This window comes from Danio aesculapii, chromosome 20 (assembly GCF_903798145.1).
Source record: "Danio aesculapii chromosome 20, fDanAes4.1, whole genome shotgun sequence".
NCBI classification, from domain to species: domain Eukaryota; kingdom Metazoa; phylum Chordata; class Actinopteri; order Cypriniformes; family Danionidae; genus Danio; species Danio aesculapii.
The window spans coordinates 22,897,024-22,917,564 of record NC_079454.1 but is presented as its reverse complement, the minus strand read 5'-3'; the positions used below and the strand labels follow the sequence as shown (position 1 = coordinate 22,917,564).

The following is a 20,541-nucleotide window of genomic DNA, read 5'->3' as shown; positions in this document are numbered from 1 at the left end:
AATGAATGTAAATAAAAAACTTCTCTTCTGACATTACCTGATAGCAGCCTGTTTATGGATTCATTGTGTAATGCAGACTCAAAGAAATCGCTGCAATGAAGACATTGTGTATAAAATTTGACCTGTGAGCTGTTTGTCCTGCAGACCACCATGAGCTTCAACAGAAGATGGAGAAGAAGGAGCGCGAGTGTGACGCCAAAACACAGGAGAAGGAGGAGATGATGCAGACCCTCAACAAGATGAAGGAGAAGTTAGAAAGGGAAATGGGGGAACATAAACTCGTCAAGCAGCAAGTGGCAGAAATGACCACCAGACTACATGAGCTCAGCACGGTACGCTGATGATGTCACTTGTACAGACATGGTCAGAATTATTGTCAGCTTTGGTAAATATGAGCAAAAAATTCTGGGGATATAAATTTGTGTAAGTTTGTCTTTTTTAGATTTAGCTCAAAAAACAATTTCATCGAAAGTTTTCTTAAAAATAAAACGATAGAATAATTTGACACAAAATCTCACTATGAAATAAATGTTTTTTTCACCAATAAACAATGGCCAAAATAATAGGCACACTTAAAAATTTTTAAGTAAATAAAAAACCTCAGTGTTCTTTTTTCAGCGCAGACCCACATCTGTTTATCAGTTTTTATTTGTATTTACAGAGACAGATAGCGAGTGTTCCTGGAGGACCTCCTGTCTCTGGTCCTCCAGGTGGACCTCTTCTTCCTCCACCTCCTCCACCTCCACCGGGCGGCATGATGCCTCCTCCACCGCCTCCTCCACCATGTGGTGCTATGATGCCTCCACCACCTCCACCACCCCCCGGTGGCCCTCCGCCTCCTCCTGGACGCCCTCCGTTCGGCGGTGCACCTCCTCCTCCAGGAGCTCCAATAGGCCCATCCCTAAAGAAGAAGAACATTCCTCAACCTTCAAACCCTCTCAAGTCCTTTAACTGGGCCAAACTGTCCGAGGTGAGGCTTATCTTGCTGATCCTGACACTCACTGGAAATAATAGCTTCTGCATTTAATAACGAAAAACACTTTTGGAAGTCACTTCTGGAAATTGGTTTTAAAGCTGTCGTAGATTAGGCAGATGAGTTGAGGACTTCCTAGATCTTACATTTCAATTTAGTATTAAATAGTTTTTCTTTTTATTAGTTTGTTTGTGTGTTTGTTTATTTCATTAATTCATAAATTATTAACATTTAGTTCTATGAAAGGATTTAATCTACTTTGTAGTGATAAAAATTAGACAGACAGACAGATAGACAGACAGACAGACAGATAGACAGACAGACAGATAGACAGACAGATAGACAGACAGACAGACAGACAGACAGACAGACAGACAGACAGACAGACAGACAGACAGACAGACAGAAGGTATTTATAAAAAGTCTTTATTTTTTTAAACAAGTATCTATAAGTTTCGCATTGCATTTAATTCAATGTATACATTTAAATCATTTAAATGTTTAATTCCATGAAATTTCATTACGTTTTGAATGTAACAAAAAAAATCAATAAAATCACAAACACACACACACACACACACACACACACACACACACACTGTTTTGTTTTTGTGAATTGTGGGAACATAACTTTCTTAAAACAACTAATTTGGTGTGATTTATGCGCTTTTTAAGAAATTAGCAATGTCCTCATAATTCACCACCTTCTTGTAATACCTGTGTCATGCCCTTGTAGTTGGACAGATTTGGTTCTTGGTATGTCACAAAAACACATACACACAGACACACACATATATTATTTCTATTGAATTAAATAATAAAGAATACTAAAACATATAATTATTATATGTATATATTTATTTTCTGTACAGTTGAAGTCAAAATTATTATCCCTCCTGTGAATTTTGTTTTCTTTTTCAAATATTACCCAAAGGATGTTTAACAGAGCAGGGGATTTTTCACAGTATGTCTGATAATATTTTTTTCTTCTGGTGAAAGTTTTATTTGTCTTATTTTGACTACAATAAAAGCAGTTTTTCATTTTTAACAAACATTTTAAGGCCAATATTATTAGCCCTCTTCTGCAGAACAAACCACTGTTATACAGTGACTTACCTAATTACCCTAACTAGCCTAATTACCCTAATTAACCCAATTAAGCCCTTAATTGCACTTTAAGCTGAATACTAAGATCTTGAAAAATATCTAGTAAAATATTATTTACTGTCATCATGGCAAAGAATAATGAAATGAGTTATTAGAAACGAGTTATTAAAACTATTATGTTTGGAAATGTGTTGAAACAATTTTCTTTTGAACAGAAATTGGGAAAAGATATTCAGGGGGGCTAAGAATTTAGACTTTAACTGTATATATTTTCAGTATTATATGCAGAGTTTATAATGAACAAAACTCTACACCGCTATCTGACTTCAGATTGGATAGCAATCTAGTGCTAATAGTGAAAACAACAATATCTCTCTCTCTCTCTCTCTCTCTCTCTCTCTCTCTCTCTCTCTCTCTCTCTCTCTCTCTCTCTCTCCCCCGCAGAACAAACTTGAAGGGACAGTCTGGGCAGATGTTGATGATGGCAGAGTTTTCAAAATCCTGGATTTAGGGGACATTGAGAAGACCTTCTCTGCCTATCAGAGGCAACAGGTCACTACACAATGCTTCTTTCTCTGGTTTTGACTTTATTCCCCCCCATCCACCATGATTTCACCAAGCATTTACTGTTTCTCATGCATGTTATTCATACGTTTGCCCATGATAATCCTGCATCACAGAGCATGGGGTTTGAATTAGCAGACTGTAAAATGCATTGATATCACCAGCAGTTTTCTATCAAAAACAGACATTGGCAAACCGTCCTCATTACGCCTGGTAAACCACACACTTATTCTCGTTATAAAGCCATTACATAAATTTCTTATGCCTTTACAGTCAAATTAGAGAAGAAGAAGAAGAAAAAAAACTAGTTTAGATACAGCTTGAGGCTTATTTGCCCTTGTATAATCTTAATTTAAAACAATGTTTAAATTCTGGAAGCTGGTTATGAAATAAGGTTTTGAAAGCATGCTTAATACCTTAAAATAGATATTAATTGAACCTCTCTAATTTCATCAAGTACTGTCTTTGCATTGTACGTATCTAATTACATATATTAACATATTTAAGTCTAATTTTTGCAACAGGTAAATTAGATTTATTTGCAATTATGATTTTAATATATTACAACTAAGGCTGTATTTCTCACAACTTCTGGCAATTTCTTCTTTTTTTTATACTTGTGATTATATATTTCACAACTGCAGCTTGATTGTGGTTGTGCTTATTTTGCATTATTAATACTTTATTTTTAAACCTAACTGAGAATTAAGTTTTTCACAGCTATGAATGTAATTTTTTGTAATTGTGATTAATAATTGTAGTTGCATATTTATTTTTGTACTGACTATTTTGCACAATTAAGAATTATTTATCCCAAATAATTGTATTGTAACAGTTGTTAATTTATTTCTCAGTATTTATGATTTTTTTTATGTTAAAATATGTCCCAGGAGCTATTTTATTTATTTATTTATTTATTTTTTGCAGTTTTTGTTTTCACGAATCTGCCAGAGGCCGCTGTGTACGCTTCTCAAATATCTCTCGCAAATGCCATTCGCGCCTGCTCTTCTCCTGTAAATCCACCAGAGGCCGCTGTTGACTAACTCACTGATGGACTGACCAACCGGCTGATCCCCCCACCTTCCCCCTTCCCTAAACCCAACCAATAGTATTGTGAAAATCACCTATTGACCCACCCACTCCCTTCCCTCGACCCAACTGCAGTGTTTTGAAAAGCAGTCCAGAAAAAGAAAAACCCTCGCCCGATTTTTACCACGTTTTCAGATTTTACCACATTTCCACCCTGTTATTTACTTGTTTATTTTATTTTTTGGCTTCTGTTTTTGTCTTACCTGCTTTCTGGAACCGTTCTTCTCCGGACTCAAACCCCTTCATTGTAGTCAACTTCGCTCTGCATCTCAAGTCTGCCGATGTACTTTTCGAGCTACCGGACCTCTTCCCTCTGTTGGGACAGCTTTTCAGCTGTCCAGTGGCTCACCTCGTATGTTGGCAGACTTGAGACACAAAGAGGAGTTAACTGTGATGACAGGGTTCGATTCTGGCGAAGAATGGTTCCAAAAAGCAGGTCAAACAAAAGGTGATTTTTTTAAAAACAAACAAGTAAATAGCAGGGTGAGAATGTGGCAAAATCTAAAAATGTAGTAAAAATTAGGTGGCTACTAGGGCTTTTCTTTTACTGGATTGCTTTTGAAAACACTGTCGGTTGAGTTTAGGGAAAGCAGTGGGAGGGGGGGATCAGGCGGTCAGTCAGTCAGTCAGTTAACAGCGGCCTCTGGTGGATTTAGCTGAGAAGAGCAGGCACGAATGGCACTTGCAAGTGATATTTGAGATCTCAAAAAGTGTACACAGCGACCTCAGGTGGATTCGCAAAAACTGTTTAAAAAATGTAGCTCCTGGAATGTATTTCACTCTCTCCTGAAATTTATACAGAGGTACGTGTTCATAATGCACCTGGGTTGGATAAAAGACAAATTTGTGAGTTGTGAGTGCCACAATTGTGAATCTTTGGGGGTCTTTTCATGATTGCAAAAATTTTGTTACAGTTGTGAAATTAATTGTAACTTTAATTTCTAGTTCAACATATTTTTCATATTTTATTGCTTGTAACTGTGAATGAACTCCATGTTTTTCTTGTAATTGCTACTCTTTAAAATTCTTCTAATTTGTCAACAATAATTAATAATTAACTTTATTTTTTGTCATTGTGATTATTTCTTGCAATTGCAACTTGATTACCCAAACGTTTCTGCATTTTAAGTATCCAAAAATTAATTTGCTAAATAAAAAAGACAAATCACATATATCACAGTGCATAAACTTATTAAATTGCCTTTGCAAAGCATCTAACTTAAATATACCATTGTAGGTGGAATTGGAGAGGTAGCTTGTTGCATTTAGCCATTGTTAAGCCATTAACCAGTCATTCATAAACAACCAGCATGCATATTTCAATCCGCAAACAAACACACATTTACAGACTACCCATAAGTCTCTGCTTTCATGCATCCTCACCCACACGCTCGCCATTCACCATCCCAATAATATCATCATGTGCCTGTTTGAGTTTGTTTTTGGCTGAATTCACCAAACTACTGTCTCTCTAACATGTGCTGCATCTTCCTTGCTTCTTGCCTGCATTTTAGGACTTCTTTATGGTCAATAACAACAAGCAGGTAAGTGTGTTTGAACAGATGTACTGTATAGCGTTTGCATCATCTCTACCCCCTCATTCTTTCTATGTCTCATTTATTTGATTTCCAGACTGCATATAAATGTGGAAATTGTTTTTCTGTTGTTTCAAATCAGTATGATATGGTTTTACTGATATTGTAGGGCTGCAACAAATAAACATTTGATAATATTAGGATAATATTTAACAAGTGTTGATTAATCGTGTCTGCATGCTGCTTTACAATTAGCATTTTCAAACAGACACGTAAGCATATACGTGTGCATCTTGTAATCTTGAAATGTTAAAAAATATAAAATAATTAGTTAATTAATAATTTTTTTAATTATTAAAAACATCTTTGGTTAAAACTTTGGTTTGAAGGATATAAAGATTTAAAATGACAATTAATTATTATTATTATAGGGCTACATTGTGATGCTTAAGTAGAATTTTTTAATATTTCAACAAAGGATTTTTGTTCTAAATATGACTGACAAACTTTTGGGTAAAAAAATGCTCTAACACTTACAACTTGGCAATTTGTACAATGTCAAATATAATTAGTTACTGTGCTTTAAAAAAAATGAGTAAACCCATTGTCTTAAAAGTGACAGCATGGCTTTACAGTACTTGAAAAAAGTAACCCTGTTGTCTTAAAATTAGGTAAATTAACTATGTGCATAATTATAAAAGAGTTCCAAATTACACTGGCAAGTTAAAGCTACAAAAATGGAAGTGCTTATTTAGTGAATTCTTGTTCTTTGCCAAACTTTAATTCATTCATTTATTCATTTTCTTTTCGACTTAGTCCCTTTATTAATCCAGGGTCGCCACAGCGGAATGAACCGCCAACTTTAATTCAATATCTTCTAATTATGTTCCCCTTATATAAAGACACAACATGCAAAGCTTGCATGAAAAGATTTCATTTATAATTGATAAAAAAAAATCAAGCATTACACAAGCATAGCACTAAAAAATAGCATTACACTTAAGGTAAAGGTAACACAATATTAGAAAATCCACTGTCGCAAATACTAGCTTATTTGCTAACTCTATTTTTCAAAGTTCAAATACTGCCACAAATCTTTTTAGCTTTTTAACAGCTTCTGGAACGGGTTTGCTTAGTTCTTAGGTGCATTGATGTAAATGTAAATTGTACATTTTCTCTTGAGTGAAATGTGTCTGATTTAAACTCTGACCACAGAAAGAAACTGAGGATGATGCGTTGAGCTCCAAGAAAGTCAAAGAGCTTTCAGTCATTGATGGCCGTCGGGCTCAGAACTGCAACATCCTTCTGTCAAGGTGAGTGATGCGTCTGCACCGCTATGAGCTCTCCTGTGTGTATGTACTGTGTGTGTGTTTTTGTGTGTGGCATGTCCTGTGGGAGTGAAAGCTTGTAGCTCCAACAGTCCTGTTTAATACTGTATCGTCTACCTTAGTTATTATACCATTTCCTATCAATGAAAGACATACAGTACCACCACTTAGTTTCTTCACATATATATGAGGAGGGTTCCTTGAATTCTATGTAAATTAGTGCAGCAGGGGCTGCACTAATTTACGGTTTGGTTGAAATTGAATTATGGTTGAAAGGCATTCTCACACATAAGGAATCAGAAGCTCCACGGATTGCAGTGGTTTGAGATGCGCATATTTGAAAATGTTTCACACATGACCGCCCTTTTGGTGGTTTGTTAAATATTTAGGCTAATTTGATTATACTTTCAGCTACCAAAAAGGGGAAATGTCTTCTATTTTATGCACTGTTAATTAGGGCTAGGGTTAGTATACATTTATATTATCAGTATACATTATATATTATTAATTGTAACATTTATTAAGTATAAATGCAATTAATTGCTTAATACATTGACAATAAAGACAGTTGAAGGCAAAACTATTAGCACTCCTGTAAAATTTGAGTTCTTTATCAAATATTTTCTAAGTGATGGAACAAGGAAATTTCAACAGTAATTCTTAGAATATCTTTCTTCTAGAGAAAATTTGATCTGTTTTAGTTTGGCTGGAATAAAACAAATAACAGAAAAAAAATCTATAATTTAGTCAATATTATTAGCCGTTTTAAGAATTTAACCACAAACCACAGTTATGCCTATAATTAACCTAACTGACCTAGTTAACCTTAAAACCTAGTTAAGCCTTTCAATTGCACTTTAAGCTGAATACTAGTATCTTAGAAATAACTAGAAAAATAAAATAATAACAATTTCACCGTAGGGCTACTATTTTGCCTTTAACTGTAAAAGTAAATATAAAAGTTTATAGTCATCTAAGGAATTAATTTCACAAAATTATTGAGCACCATTTATTTTCAGTAGTATTCATTCAGCAACAAATTATCATAGTAAATGCAGTTGTCACTCCTGAAGCTTTACAATGTCCACGCTCCAAGTATGTTTCTTAGAATAAATTGGCCATTAAACATCCTTTAAAAAAATTGCATTTCTCTTGAAATATGTGCACTGTGCTCAAAAACAAAAATACTGTAAAAAAATACTGTAAAACTTACAGTAACTTACTGGCAATTTTAGTTGCCAGAAAGACTGTGTCATTGCAATTTCAAATAAAGAGACTCTTTCTGGTCAAGAGACAAAGCCTTACAAGGTTTACTGTCAAAAAGATTTTTGAAACTTTGTCACAGTTAACAGCCAGTTCTCTTTAGAGCATTAGACTTTAGAGCCAGGATTTACATTTATTAAATGCAAATGTTTAAATGCAGATGACCCTTCCAGTAGTATTTGTTTTTGTATCATCTTTAGGAAGGCATATGTTTTTTAATATGTGGCGACGCAGTGGTGCAGTAGGTAGTGCTGTCGTCTCACAGCAAAAAGGTCACTGGTTTGAGCCTCGGCTGGGTCAGATGGTGTTTCTGTGTGGAGTTTGCATGTTCTCCCTGCGTTCGCGTGGGTTTTCTCCGGTTGCTCCGGTTTCCCCCACAGTCCAAAGACATGCGGTACAGGTGAATTGGGTAGGCTAAATTGTCCATAGTGTATGTGTGTGAATAAGTGTATATGGATGTTTCCCAGAGATGGGTTGCAGCTGGAAGGGCATCCGTTGCATAAAACATATGCTGGATAAGTTGGCGGTTCATTCCGCTGTGGCGACCCCAGATTAATAAAGGGACTAAGCCGAAAAGAAAATGAATGAATGAATGAATAAATGAATGTTTCTTAATATATTATGTTTATTATAGGAAAGAGAAGTTTTATAAAAATTTTTAGTTTTAGTAATAATAAAATGAATTTTCCACCACAACTGTAAATTTACAACCACACTGTAAATAAATAATTACAACTGTGCTGTACTTTTTCTTTGCAATTGTAATTATTAGTTTACAGTGCACTTTTAAATTTACAGTCTTACCAGCAACCAATTTTGCCAGTAAGTTACTGTAAATTTTACTGTACATTTTTTACAGTTCAGAAATGCATCGGATTTATATGATTCAGCCTGTTTCATGATCTCAATTTAATCTTTAAAGAATATTTTGTCAACTCAAACCCCAGCAAATATTATTATATAGGTGATCATGCCTCTTTACGCAAAATATATGACACAATAAAAGAAAAGTCTTAGTCTTAATCTCCTGGGAGGGTGACTATTATTCAGGGTTTAAGTTTCTACTGTTTTTAGTTTTATAGTGGTGACTGAAGTGCAAGAATGAGCTAAATTAAAACAATCCTCCATGCAGAGCTTAATGCTTTAATTATCCAGGATTCCTGCTGAGTTCCTCTTTCTCAGTGGCAGGATTTTTTCATTAGAGGATCCGATTCTTATTTTAGGTTAAGATATCTGCTTGTCACTTCAGCACCGCCCTATCTGTAGGAAACCAATCCTTTAAAGTGAACTGGAACAGTTGCTCGCAGCTGCCAATCCAGATGCTGGCAGATGAATGACGGCTCACCGAATTACTGCGGTTTGGCTTGAGACCCAAACGCCAAAGGTTCTTGTAAAGCAAGACTCCAAACTACATGAAACAAAGCAGGCCCATTCCAGGATTGCAAGATTTGCATGACCAATTGTGATAAATAGTTTCTAAAACACATTTAGGTGAGACACTGCACACAAAAACAGTCAACTATTGTTTTGTGTTGGTCTTTTTCTAAAGTTTTGTTCATTTTTTTCAGTCTAATGTAATGAAAATTTCCAAAATACATCTTTAACAGTTACTCTTGTCAATTTGTGCTTGTAGATTGAAATTAAAACTCATATTTTTAAAGGCTGTTTACTTAAAGTTCTATTTTTTTATCACTTGCACAGACCAAACATCATGTTTTTGTTTGAATCATAACTATATTCCAAAGGTTTTTACAGATTATTCACTTTTATGTTCATACACGATTTGCCTTATTATATTCTTCTACAAAACATTGTTTTTCAGAATATTCACAGTATTTTCTAAATTATAGTGATAAAAAAAGATTCCCATAACTCCTCAATCGAGTCTAGTATGTCAGAAAATAAAACAACACTTTTGAAACTTGTTTCATTTATTGTTTACATTTGGTCAGTGCATATTTGTGTGTCTCGACCAGGAAACCAGCCATAAGGTACATTTTTGGAAATTGAGATCTCAATCATATGAAATTGGAATAAATAAACTTTCCAATAATAAGATTTCTATTAAAATTGTTAGGAAAGCACAATATTTAGTGGAGATACAACTTGAAAATCTGGAATCTGAGGGTTCAAAAAATAAGTTGAGAAAGATTCTTAGCTATGCATATTACTAATCAAAAATTAAGGCTTTGATATACAGTTGAAGTCAGAATTATTAGCCCCCCCTGTATAATTAGCCCCTCTGTTTATTTTTTTCACCAATTTCGGTTTAACGGAGAGAAGATTTTTCCAACACATTTCTAAACATAAGAGTTTTAATAACTCATTTCTAATAACTGATTTATTTGATGACAGTAAATAATATTTTACTAGATTTTTTTAAGACACTAGGTGGGTTATGGTAATTAGGCAAGTTATTGCATAGCAATGGTTTGTTCTGTAGGCTATTGAAAAAATATATAGCTTAAAGGGGCTAATAATTTTCAAAAGAAAAATCAATCATTTTGACATGCACAATGTATTGTTGGCTATTCCCACAAATATACTTGTGCAACATCTGTAACACAACAAAATCTTTATGTAATCAGTCTTCTGGAGAACTATGGTTTTAAAGTTACCCTATTCACCTGCAGTGTCATGCTGTAACATCCAACATCTGTCTTTCGTCACCATCTGTAGATTTCAGCCTGTGCTTTGGTTGCATTCTCATCCTCTCTCAAGGGTCTCCACAAGCACAAATTGGGGTTCAATTCATTGTACAGCCACCGACCGGACCACCCAGGCTGAGATTCACAGGGTTTTGGAGTGGAAGCCTGTAGAGTCATTAGTGTTGGTTTAGGGTTGGTGAATGTGGCGCTGGACGTCAGAGCAAGAGATGGTGGTCTGGACAGATGAGACTGAGCAGTAACATATGTTCAGTGAATGCGGATTACAGCTCAGTTCCTATTTGTCTACTTAGTGTTGACAGTTCTCAGTCGGAGGAGGGAATTAAACTTTTGAAGGTGCACAGAACTACATAATAAAGCATGATAATAGCAGTGTTTGTATGCAGTGTTGGGGTAACGCGTTATAAGTAAGGCACTAGGTAATAATATTACTTTTCTAAAGTAACGAATAAAGTAATGCATTACTTTTAAAAATAAGTCATGTTAATATATACAGTGCATTTGGAAAGTATTTATAGCGCTTCACTTTTTCCACATTTTATAATGTTTTTTATTATTCCAAAATTGATTAAAATCATTTATTTGTTCAAAATTCTACACACAATACCCCATAATGGCAATATGATTTTTTTTTAATTGTTGCAAATTTATTAAAATAAAAAAACATGTACATAAGTATTCACAGCCTTTGCTGTGAAGCTCTAAATTGAGCTCAGGTGCATTCTGTTTCCACGGAACATTCTTGAGATGTTTCAGCAGCTGAATTGGAGTTCACCTGTGGTAAATTCAGTTGATTGGACATGATTTGAAAAGGCATACATCTGTCTATATAAGGTCCCAGGGTTGACAGCGCATGCCAAATCACAAAGCAAGCATTAAGACAAGGGAATTGTCTGTAGACCTCCGAGACAGGATTGTCTTGAGGCACAAGGCTGGGGAAGGTTACAGAAAAATGTCTGCAGCTCTGAAAGTTCCAGTGAGCACAGTGGCCTCCATCACCCGTAAGTGGAAGATGTTTGGAACCACTAGGACTCTTCCTAGAGCTGGCTGGCCATCTAAGCTGAGTGATTGGGGGACAAGGGCCTTAGTCAGTGAGGTGATCAATAACCCAATGGTTACTCTGTCTGAGCTCCAGTGTTCTTCTGTGAATAGAGGAGAAACTTCTGTGGAAGGGACAACAATCTGTGCAGCAATCCACCAATCAGGCCTGTATGGTAGAGTGGCCAAACAGAAGCCACTTCCTGTCTGGAATTTGCCTAAAGGCATCTGAAGGACTCTCAGACCATAAGAAACAAAATTTAACTCTTTGGAGTGAATGACAGGCGTTACGTTTGGAGAAAACCAGGCACTGCTCATCACCAGGCTAATTACATCCCTACAGTGAAGCATGGTGGTGGCAGCATCATGCTGTGGGGATGTTTATCAACAGCAGGAACTGCTGAAAAACCTGCTTCAGAGCGCTCTTGATCTCAGACTGGGGCGACGGCTCATCTTCCAGCAAGACAATGACCCAAAGCACACCGACAAAATATCAATGGAGTGGCTTCACAACAACTCAGTGAATGTTCTTGAGTGGCCCAGCCAGAGCCGAGACCTAAATCCTATTGAGCATCTCTGGAGAGATCTGAAATGGCTGTACACCATCGCTTCCCATCCAACCTGATAGAGCTTCAGAGGTACTGCAAAGAGGAATGGGCAAAAATTTCCAAAGACAGCTGTGCCAAGCTTGTGGCATCAAATTCAAAAAGACTTGTGGCTGTAATTGCTGCCAAAGGTGCATCAACAAAGTATTAAGCAAAGGCTGTGAATACTTATGCACATGTGATTTTTCGATTTTTTTATTTTTTTTTATAAATTTGCAACAATTTCAAAAACTCTTTTTTCACATTGTCAAGAAGGAGTATTGTGTGTAGAATTTTGAGGAAATAAATTAATTTAATCCATTTTGAAATAAGGCTGCAACATAAACAAATGTGGAAAAAGTGAAGCGCTATGAATACTTTCCGAATCCACTGTATAATTATAAGAATATTATAATATAGTTCCTTTTTTAAAAAAATGTAATGCAAGTTACTTTTTACCTTGCTTAATATGCTTTTAAATATATATTGTTGAAAAAATAATTACCTTAGTCAAGTTGAATCACATACTCAATGAGAGAGCATGCTGCAGGGGAACAGACATCATCATCAGGTCTTCTTTTTCACAGCAGATGAGTCAGTGTACTGTTCTGGTAACTGAGTAACTTTCGAGTTTATTTCAAGTCAGAGGGGGTATCCGGTATGTTAAAAAGTAAGTAATTAAGTACTTACTGAAGATGCAAACCGTTTCAGAACAACTCACTTTTGGGAATTTACACCTACCTTACTTTAAATAGTAACAGATCTTGACCACAGTAAGCTACAAATACAAATTAGGTATCAATGGAAAGATCATTGGGCTTTACTGTGTTAAAAGGGTAAGTTATATGCTCAAAAATATAAAAAGTTATACAATATGAAGTCATGAGAATAAAAAAATGTGTTCAATATTTGCGTTTCCATATACAAACACAGGAAAACATTAATGTAATGTACATGAAAAAAATATGCCTTGAAAGCCTAATGTTTAATGAGTTTATATTTCAAATTTGATGAAGACAGCATGCAAAATTAGATATCTGTAAAAAGTTTGCCGAGGCTATATCGGTGTCCTTCTTTCCTCACCATCAGAGGCATTTTCTCAAAAATGACCATCCCAAACTAAAACATTAACAGTTGCTGAATAATTTGATCTACATTCACAGTTCATGGATCTTTGGAAAGAAGACACCTTGGGCTTTATTATCCATCATCTAGAGCAGTGTTTCCCAACCCTGTTCCTGAAGGCACACCAACAGTACACATTTTCGACCTCTCCCTAATCAAACACACCTGAATCAACTCATCAGAAGATTAGAAGAGACTCCAAAACCTGAAGTTAATGGGCCAGATAGGGGAGACATTCAAAATATGGACTGTTGGTGTGCCTCCAGGAACAGGGTTGGCAAACACTGATCTAGAGTTTATAATGCGCAAAATGAAAAAAAAGTTATTGATGCTAAAGTAATGTAAAAAAATGCATTTTATTATTTTATAAACAAATAAATGAAATTAGTCCTGGAGCAATACAGAAAAGTAATAGGTCAAAAGCCACACATCTCCTGAGTAGTGCGTATATGTTTTGAATTTGATGCCAATATCATGGATATTTTGCCAATATCACAAATTTCTGGAATTATTTGTGATTTTTCTCCCTCTCGTTGTTTGTGGAGAAGCAGTCTGATGACCACACGGATACTAAAGGTTTCTAACAACTATTTTAGTCTTTTCACATACCACTTATTTTTTTTATTGTAAAATAATAGACAGAAACATATAGTACGAATGATTTATTTGAGAAATTATTAGTTTAGGCTGGACATAAATCTGCGTACAGTACAGTACTGAAGTTAAAAACAAAATACCTATTAATCTGTCTACTAAAAGTGAATTCAGTCCACATCAACACCAGCACATACAGATGGCCTCAAAGCTAACGCACAGACTAAAGGTTAAAAAGCTTTGATTTTGTTTTTTAAAGGATTGAATCATGGCATTTCACAATCAGGGTAAAGCGTCTGTGACCACATGAAATGGAAAAATCTCCGCGACTCTGCAAGATTTTCTCCCCACTGTGTCTCCAGCTTATTATTTACTGATTAGATAATAAAGCAGGGAGTCTTGCGGTTACTCTAATGACCTAATAATGCCGCTGGCTTGCCTCTAAATGAACTGACGCTGGCATCATTTCATTCTTTTCCTCCCGGAGTTCAACTTCACTGACTCCTTTAAACTTGAAAAAGTTTGTTAGAAAGAACACTGAAAACTGGAAGCTCTGCTTGGCACAAACATCCTCGACTTGAACATGGAAACAGCTTTGGCTTTGTTTCACAATGCTGCTGTGGTTTACAGTCTTTCTGGATTCTGGCTTGAGAGTGAATGCTGCTCTCCAACACTGATCTCAGACCTGTCAAACACCTGCTCGTCTTGGCTTGTAGTCCACGCAGAGCTGACCCTGGATCAGTGGATCACTGGACCCGTCTATCATTAGTTTGCTATCTAGACTGGCGAGCCGCATTGGAGAATTTCCTTTGGGATGTTCCGAATATGGCAAGCTGTTTTAACAATGAATCTATTAAACACATTTTCATGCTACTAGTATTTTCTTTACGTTAAAGCAGGGGTCTCAAACTCAAATTGGCTGGGGGCCATATCAGTGACTGACAATTCATAGGAGGGCCGTTTTAACATTTAAGCACAAGAAAAAATTGGAAACTTGATGTAATTGATGCACTCAGACATTCTTCCCCAGAGTATATGCGGTCAAAGATTCTTATTTATTGCTGTACATACTGAAGAGGTAGTATAAATTGCTATGAAAATACTACAATTTTATAACAGGCACTGGTTGCAATAGGCTTGTGGCCGGGCACTGGTTGGCAATAGGCTGTTAAATCAAAAGTTTAACAGATAGCATACAGTACAACAGCAGAAAGCAAATTGGGTAACTTTAGTGACTTTACTGGCAATTGTTCTTCTCAATATCTTTCTTTTTTTAAAACTACAACAAAGTGGAGGAAAGTATGTACATATTCACACTTACTTTAACTTGTTCAATTCAGCCAGCAGTAAAACTTTACTAATGCACATTTTTATACATATCTTAATATGCATATGAGGTAAATCTATTAATGAGACCATTTGAATCGAATATTAGCAAATTATCATATTTACACTACCAGCATAACTTCTAAGTTACTTTAGAGGTGTTTGTACAACAAAATACAGATGGTATAAAACTGATAATAATTAGATAATATTTGCAAAAATAGAACTTTGGTAAAAATAAAGCACTTAAGGACATATATTTCAACGTTTAAATCAGCCCCAGAAATAATATGCATGTGTGTTACTTTCGACTGCACACTGAGAGAAACAGAAAGTAATCCAGATATATAGCACAATACTTTAAATGTCCAATAGGTGGACAGTCAAAATCACAAGTGGCTGTATGCGACTGCACAACAAGGATAGTGATATAAAAATATATGTTCTGGTGGACAGAATCTCGTTATATTTTGACGTGGGTGTTAAAGGGATAGTTAACCTAAAAGTTTTAATTTACTCACTATTTACTCACTCTCGAATGCTTCCAAACCTTTATGAGTTTCTTTCTTCTGTCAAACACAGAAGATGATCTTTCATGTGTGTATTTAACTTAAAAACAAAACTCATAAATGTTTGAAAACAGTAAAAGGTGAGAAAATAATAACAGAAATTTTCATTTTGGGTGAACTATTCCTTTAAGTAAATTATTTTGCATATTCATTCATTTATTCATTTTCTTTTCGGCTTAGTCCCTTTATTAATCTGGGGTTGCCACAGTGGAATGAACCGCCAACTTATACAGCATATGTTTTACTCAGCGGATGCCCTTCCAGCTGCAACCCATCACTGGGAAACATCCATACACTCTCATTCATACACATACACTAAGGACTATTTAGCTTACCCAATTTACCTGTACCGCATGTTTTTGGACTTGTGGGGGAAACCGGAGCTGCCCTAATCTATTATCACTCCATCATCATTTCTCTTATCACATATTGTTTAACCACTTGGTCCCAAGCTAGCATTACTACTTTGAAGCTACTTGAATCATTGTACAAACAATCCTTACAAACCCTTGATAAAAACTCAGTTCAATTTCACCATTGTTCAATATTAAAGAAATACAACCTGCTTAATTGGGAAAATGTAATTAAATATGTACATATTTGTTTACTGTATAAGACTTTACATAACCCGACTTCACCACTAAATCAGTTTGTGAAAGTTAGAATGACTGTCCACCGAACTACTAGAGTTGGTGAAAGAGGGGATTTTATTATTCCTGTCAAAAAAAGTAAACTCAATCAGTCTGTACTTTTAGTGAAAGCTGCTAGGGAATGGAACTCCATCCCAACTCCATCCCATCATTTTTCGTTCTTTTCAGTTTCATGTTAAAACCAGGTCATTGACAAATCAGCATTGTCAGCATTAGTACTGTATTTTGACACTTATTTGTACTGTTTGTCCTCTTCTGCTGCCATCAATCTGTTTTTGTTTTTTGCTTCTTTTTTGTGTGTATTTAATATATGATAGTGTATTCCATGTTATTATGCTGTGCTTCTATTTTAGGTGTAACTTTTTAACATTCTGAAAGGGGTCTACAGATGAAAAATAGCCATTCTTGCCAAATTCTGGCACATTTTTCAGTAATTACTATTAGGGTGCATTGATTCTTCTATGGGGATCTGGTGTTAAGATATCAACACTTTATTTTGACTAGTACATATATTCAAGTTTGACTATACTAGTAATACAAATAAATATGTACTAGTACATATTAGAATAGATGCATTCTAGTAATAGAATAGTACATACGTAGATTATAGTAATATAGTATCTGTTAGGTAATCAATAACTACTATTATATAATAAATAATTAATGGTTTATATTTAATATGCACTACTATGATGAATAAGTAATGATAAAGAAGAATTAGTATCAAATTAATTTATAAGAGTATGCCATAAGAACTATAAACAGATTATTAAGCACTGTATCTTTAAAAAGGTACAAGAACAAAGTGAATAATTAATGATATTCTAGTCACAATCAGAAAAAAATACAACTCAAAACCAGTTAGTTAGTTACTATTAACAATAGAATAGCTATTAGTCACTAATTAAAGAAGTACAATAATCTAATAAAAAAGTAGTATCTATTTAATACATGTTAGTGTCTATTAAATTAACACCTGTATCAAGTAGTACTAACAGCTAATGCACAAGTACTAAATGGAAAAGTAGATATAGAGAATAAAAGAAAATGGATACTAGTACTGTTTATGAATTAAATGCTAAAGCAGCTTGCCATATACTAATGTCTCTGTCAAAGAAAATCTGACGTTATATTTATCTTCCCTAGATTGTCAGCTTGTTTTAACGGCATCCTTGTCATACAAAGCTCAAACAAATCAGTGGAAAGGGCAGGAACTAAATTTGACAAACTGGCCACAAATGAGACGTAAAGAGCGACGATCACAGATTATTTAAAGCAGTCAAATGCTGGGTTAACTTATGTGAGTCATGCGATAATATCACTTCTTCTCTCCAGTAATGATATATAGTGTTAGCCAGGAAATTCTTGGTAACTGGAACAAACATTTGGGTTCAACATCGGGCCTCAAGATTAATAGCTCTTCTAAATAACATACACTAATTTATTTACGCCGCATGCCAAAGAAAAACTGATGTAACGGGAGGAAATTCCTAGCAATTTCCTTTTTTTGTGTGTGATTATTAAGAGTTTGTGGAGTTGATGTGTATCTATCGCTCATGTGTCATGGGTGAATTTATTTGTCCCAGTCTGCTTGATCTGTACGTCCTGTTTTTGTGTTGCAGATTGAAACTTTCCAATGAGGAAATAAAGAGAGCCATTCTGACTATGGATGAACAGGAAGATTTGCCCAAGGACATGCTGGAGCAGGTGAGTGTCCAGACATTCTGCATTAAAAAATGGCTGTATGGATTTAATATGGCTAACCTGTATGGAAAATCTTTTTCTCTCACTTCTGTCTCTTTCTAAAATATACCCTTATAGTTTTGAGAGATTTGAGTTTGGTATAATGGTAAATAGTTGCATTTCAACCCAGCAATTTTGTGCTTAAAAACATGTAATAGATGTCCAAACTTAGATGTCTTGGCTAAAAAAAAGCTAAATTTGGTCTGTCAGTGAACATACAGCAAACGTCAAACTATAGTCCAAAACTAGACTAGTCATCAAATAGACAGACTTCACATGTGTACCATTCATTCCTGTGTATTGGATTTTGGACAATTGTCAATACATTTTATTAGATTCATTCATTTTCTTTTTGGCTTATTCCCTTTAATAATCTTGGGTCGCCACAGCAGAATGAACTGCCAATTTATCCAGCATATGTTTTACTAGAAATATTCCATACTGACATGACAGCATCATGCAGTTGCTGCAGATTTGTCTCTGCACACTCATGATGTGACTCTCCCATCCACATCCCATAGGTGCATAACTGGATTGAGATCTGGTGATTGTGGAGGCCATTTGAGTACAGTGAACTTATTGTCATGTTCAAGAAACCAGTCTGAGATGATTCATGCTTTATGACATGGCACGTTATCCTGCTGGAAATAGCCTTCAGAAGATGGGTACAATGTAAAGGGATGAACATGGTCAGCAACAATACTTTGTTGCTGTGGTAGGCTGTGGCGTTGACACAATGCTCAATTGGTACTAATGGGCTTAATTTGTGCCAAGAAAATATCCCACACACCATAACACCACCAGCAGCCTAAACCGTTGATACAAGGCAGGATGGATCCATGCTTTCATGTTGTTGACGCCAAATTCTGACCCTGTCATCCGAATGTCGCAGCAGAAATCGAGACTCATCAGACCAGGCAACATTTTCCAATCTTCTATTGTCCAATTTTGGTGAGCCTGTGTGAATTGTATCCTCAAATTTCTGTTCACTTAAATCACCTTTCTTCCCCATTCTTATGCTTTGTTTGAAATGCGACAAATCGTGTGGACCATGTCTACATGCCCAAATGCATTAAGTTGCTGCCATGCGATTGGCTGATAAAAAAAATTGCGTTAATGAGCAGCTGGACAGGTGTACCTAAAGTGGCTGGTGAGTGTATGTCGTTTAAGCATCGATATTGCAATGTGAGCATCTGCAATAGTCACAAGTTGTGGGATTGTAGTCATGGTTGACCATCACCACAGTTTAGAACATCGTGGAGTCATTGCAAAGTTAATAGAGTGACCGTTTTCTTTATTTTCTTTATTGTTTTGACCCATGACTAAGATTTCAGGCAAATTTAAACCATTTGTATATAAGGAATTACTTTTGTAGTGTAATGTTAGATTTTTTAAAATCTGTTCTAATTAAGGGTGTTTTTTTCAATGCTCCAGATGCTGAAGTTTGTTCCAGAGAAGAGTGACGTGGATCTTCTAGAAGAGCACAAACATGAGCTGGACCGCATGGCGAAAGCAGACCGTTTCCTCTATGAAATGAGCAGGTAGGACAATTAATCAGTTAAACACGAAAGCCTTTGTGATCGTTTAAGGACATTTTGATGTAGACACATTCACATTTTAAAGAACAGAAAAAGTTGAACACTACAATATTCTGCATCTAGGGTAAAAGTAAGTTAAAAACGCATCACGATTGAGAATAAGCCCTAATTTAATTTACATTTTCCCTTTGCTCCCACAACTCTACTTTAATCACAAAGAGCCTCATTTAGTTGTATGTATGTTTAGTTGTATGAATCTGATGACTTAAGCAAGTTAGTCTGTTGCACATACCCATGCTTTGCTGATTGGCTTGTATGTTGTAAATTTGGGAAAGTACTAACTGTGAGCTACAAGGCCATATTTATGAGATATAAAGTCATAATTTTAAGATCTAAAATCACAACTGTGACAGTTCTGGGGGGAAAAACGATTTTTAGCTAAGGTTGTAATGATGATGTAAAGTCGCAGCTGTGAAAAATAAAAAACTACAGAGATAAAGATGAGAGTTTTTTAAAGGTTTCATTCATGAGATAAAGATTATGTGTGTAAGAAAATAGTCAAAATTGTGAGATGTAAAGTCACTATTATTTGAGTAAATGAGTAAGTGTCTCATTACACCCCTAATATCTATGTATGTACTGCACCACACATGCTTACCAGAATAGAAAATTTTGTTTAAATACCGCACAGACAGGATATTTATATATAGTATAGTTGTTCCTGCTGATTGCAATAGTGCCACTGTGCTGTGATGGCAACACTGGTAAAATAACACCTTTTATTGACGTGTTTTTTTAAATCAGTATAACTTACAGTAAGTTCGTGAGTTTGCTTATTATAATTTTTAA

At 35.4% G+C, this 20,541-nt stretch overlaps 1 protein-coding gene across 1 annotated transcript in view; it reads left to right on the top strand.

Moving 5' to 3' along the window:
• Positions 1–20,541, top strand: part of daam1b (dishevelled associated activator of morphogenesis 1b) — a 103,144-nt gene that overhangs the window by 74,460 nt on the left and 8,143 nt on the right. Inside the window, exons 13-19 of the mRNA XM_056481503.1 lie at positions 145–332; positions 662–970; positions 2,525–2,632; positions 5,248–5,277; positions 6,484–6,581; positions 18,034–18,118; positions 19,589–19,695. Of these exons, the coding sequence (XP_056337478.1) occupies positions 145–332; positions 662–970; positions 2,525–2,632; positions 5,248–5,277; positions 6,484–6,581; positions 18,034–18,118; positions 19,589–19,695 (925 nt within the window). The remainder of the gene's footprint in view (positions 1–144; positions 333–661; positions 971–2,524; positions 2,633–5,247; positions 5,278–6,483; positions 6,582–18,033; positions 18,119–19,588; positions 19,696–20,541) is intronic.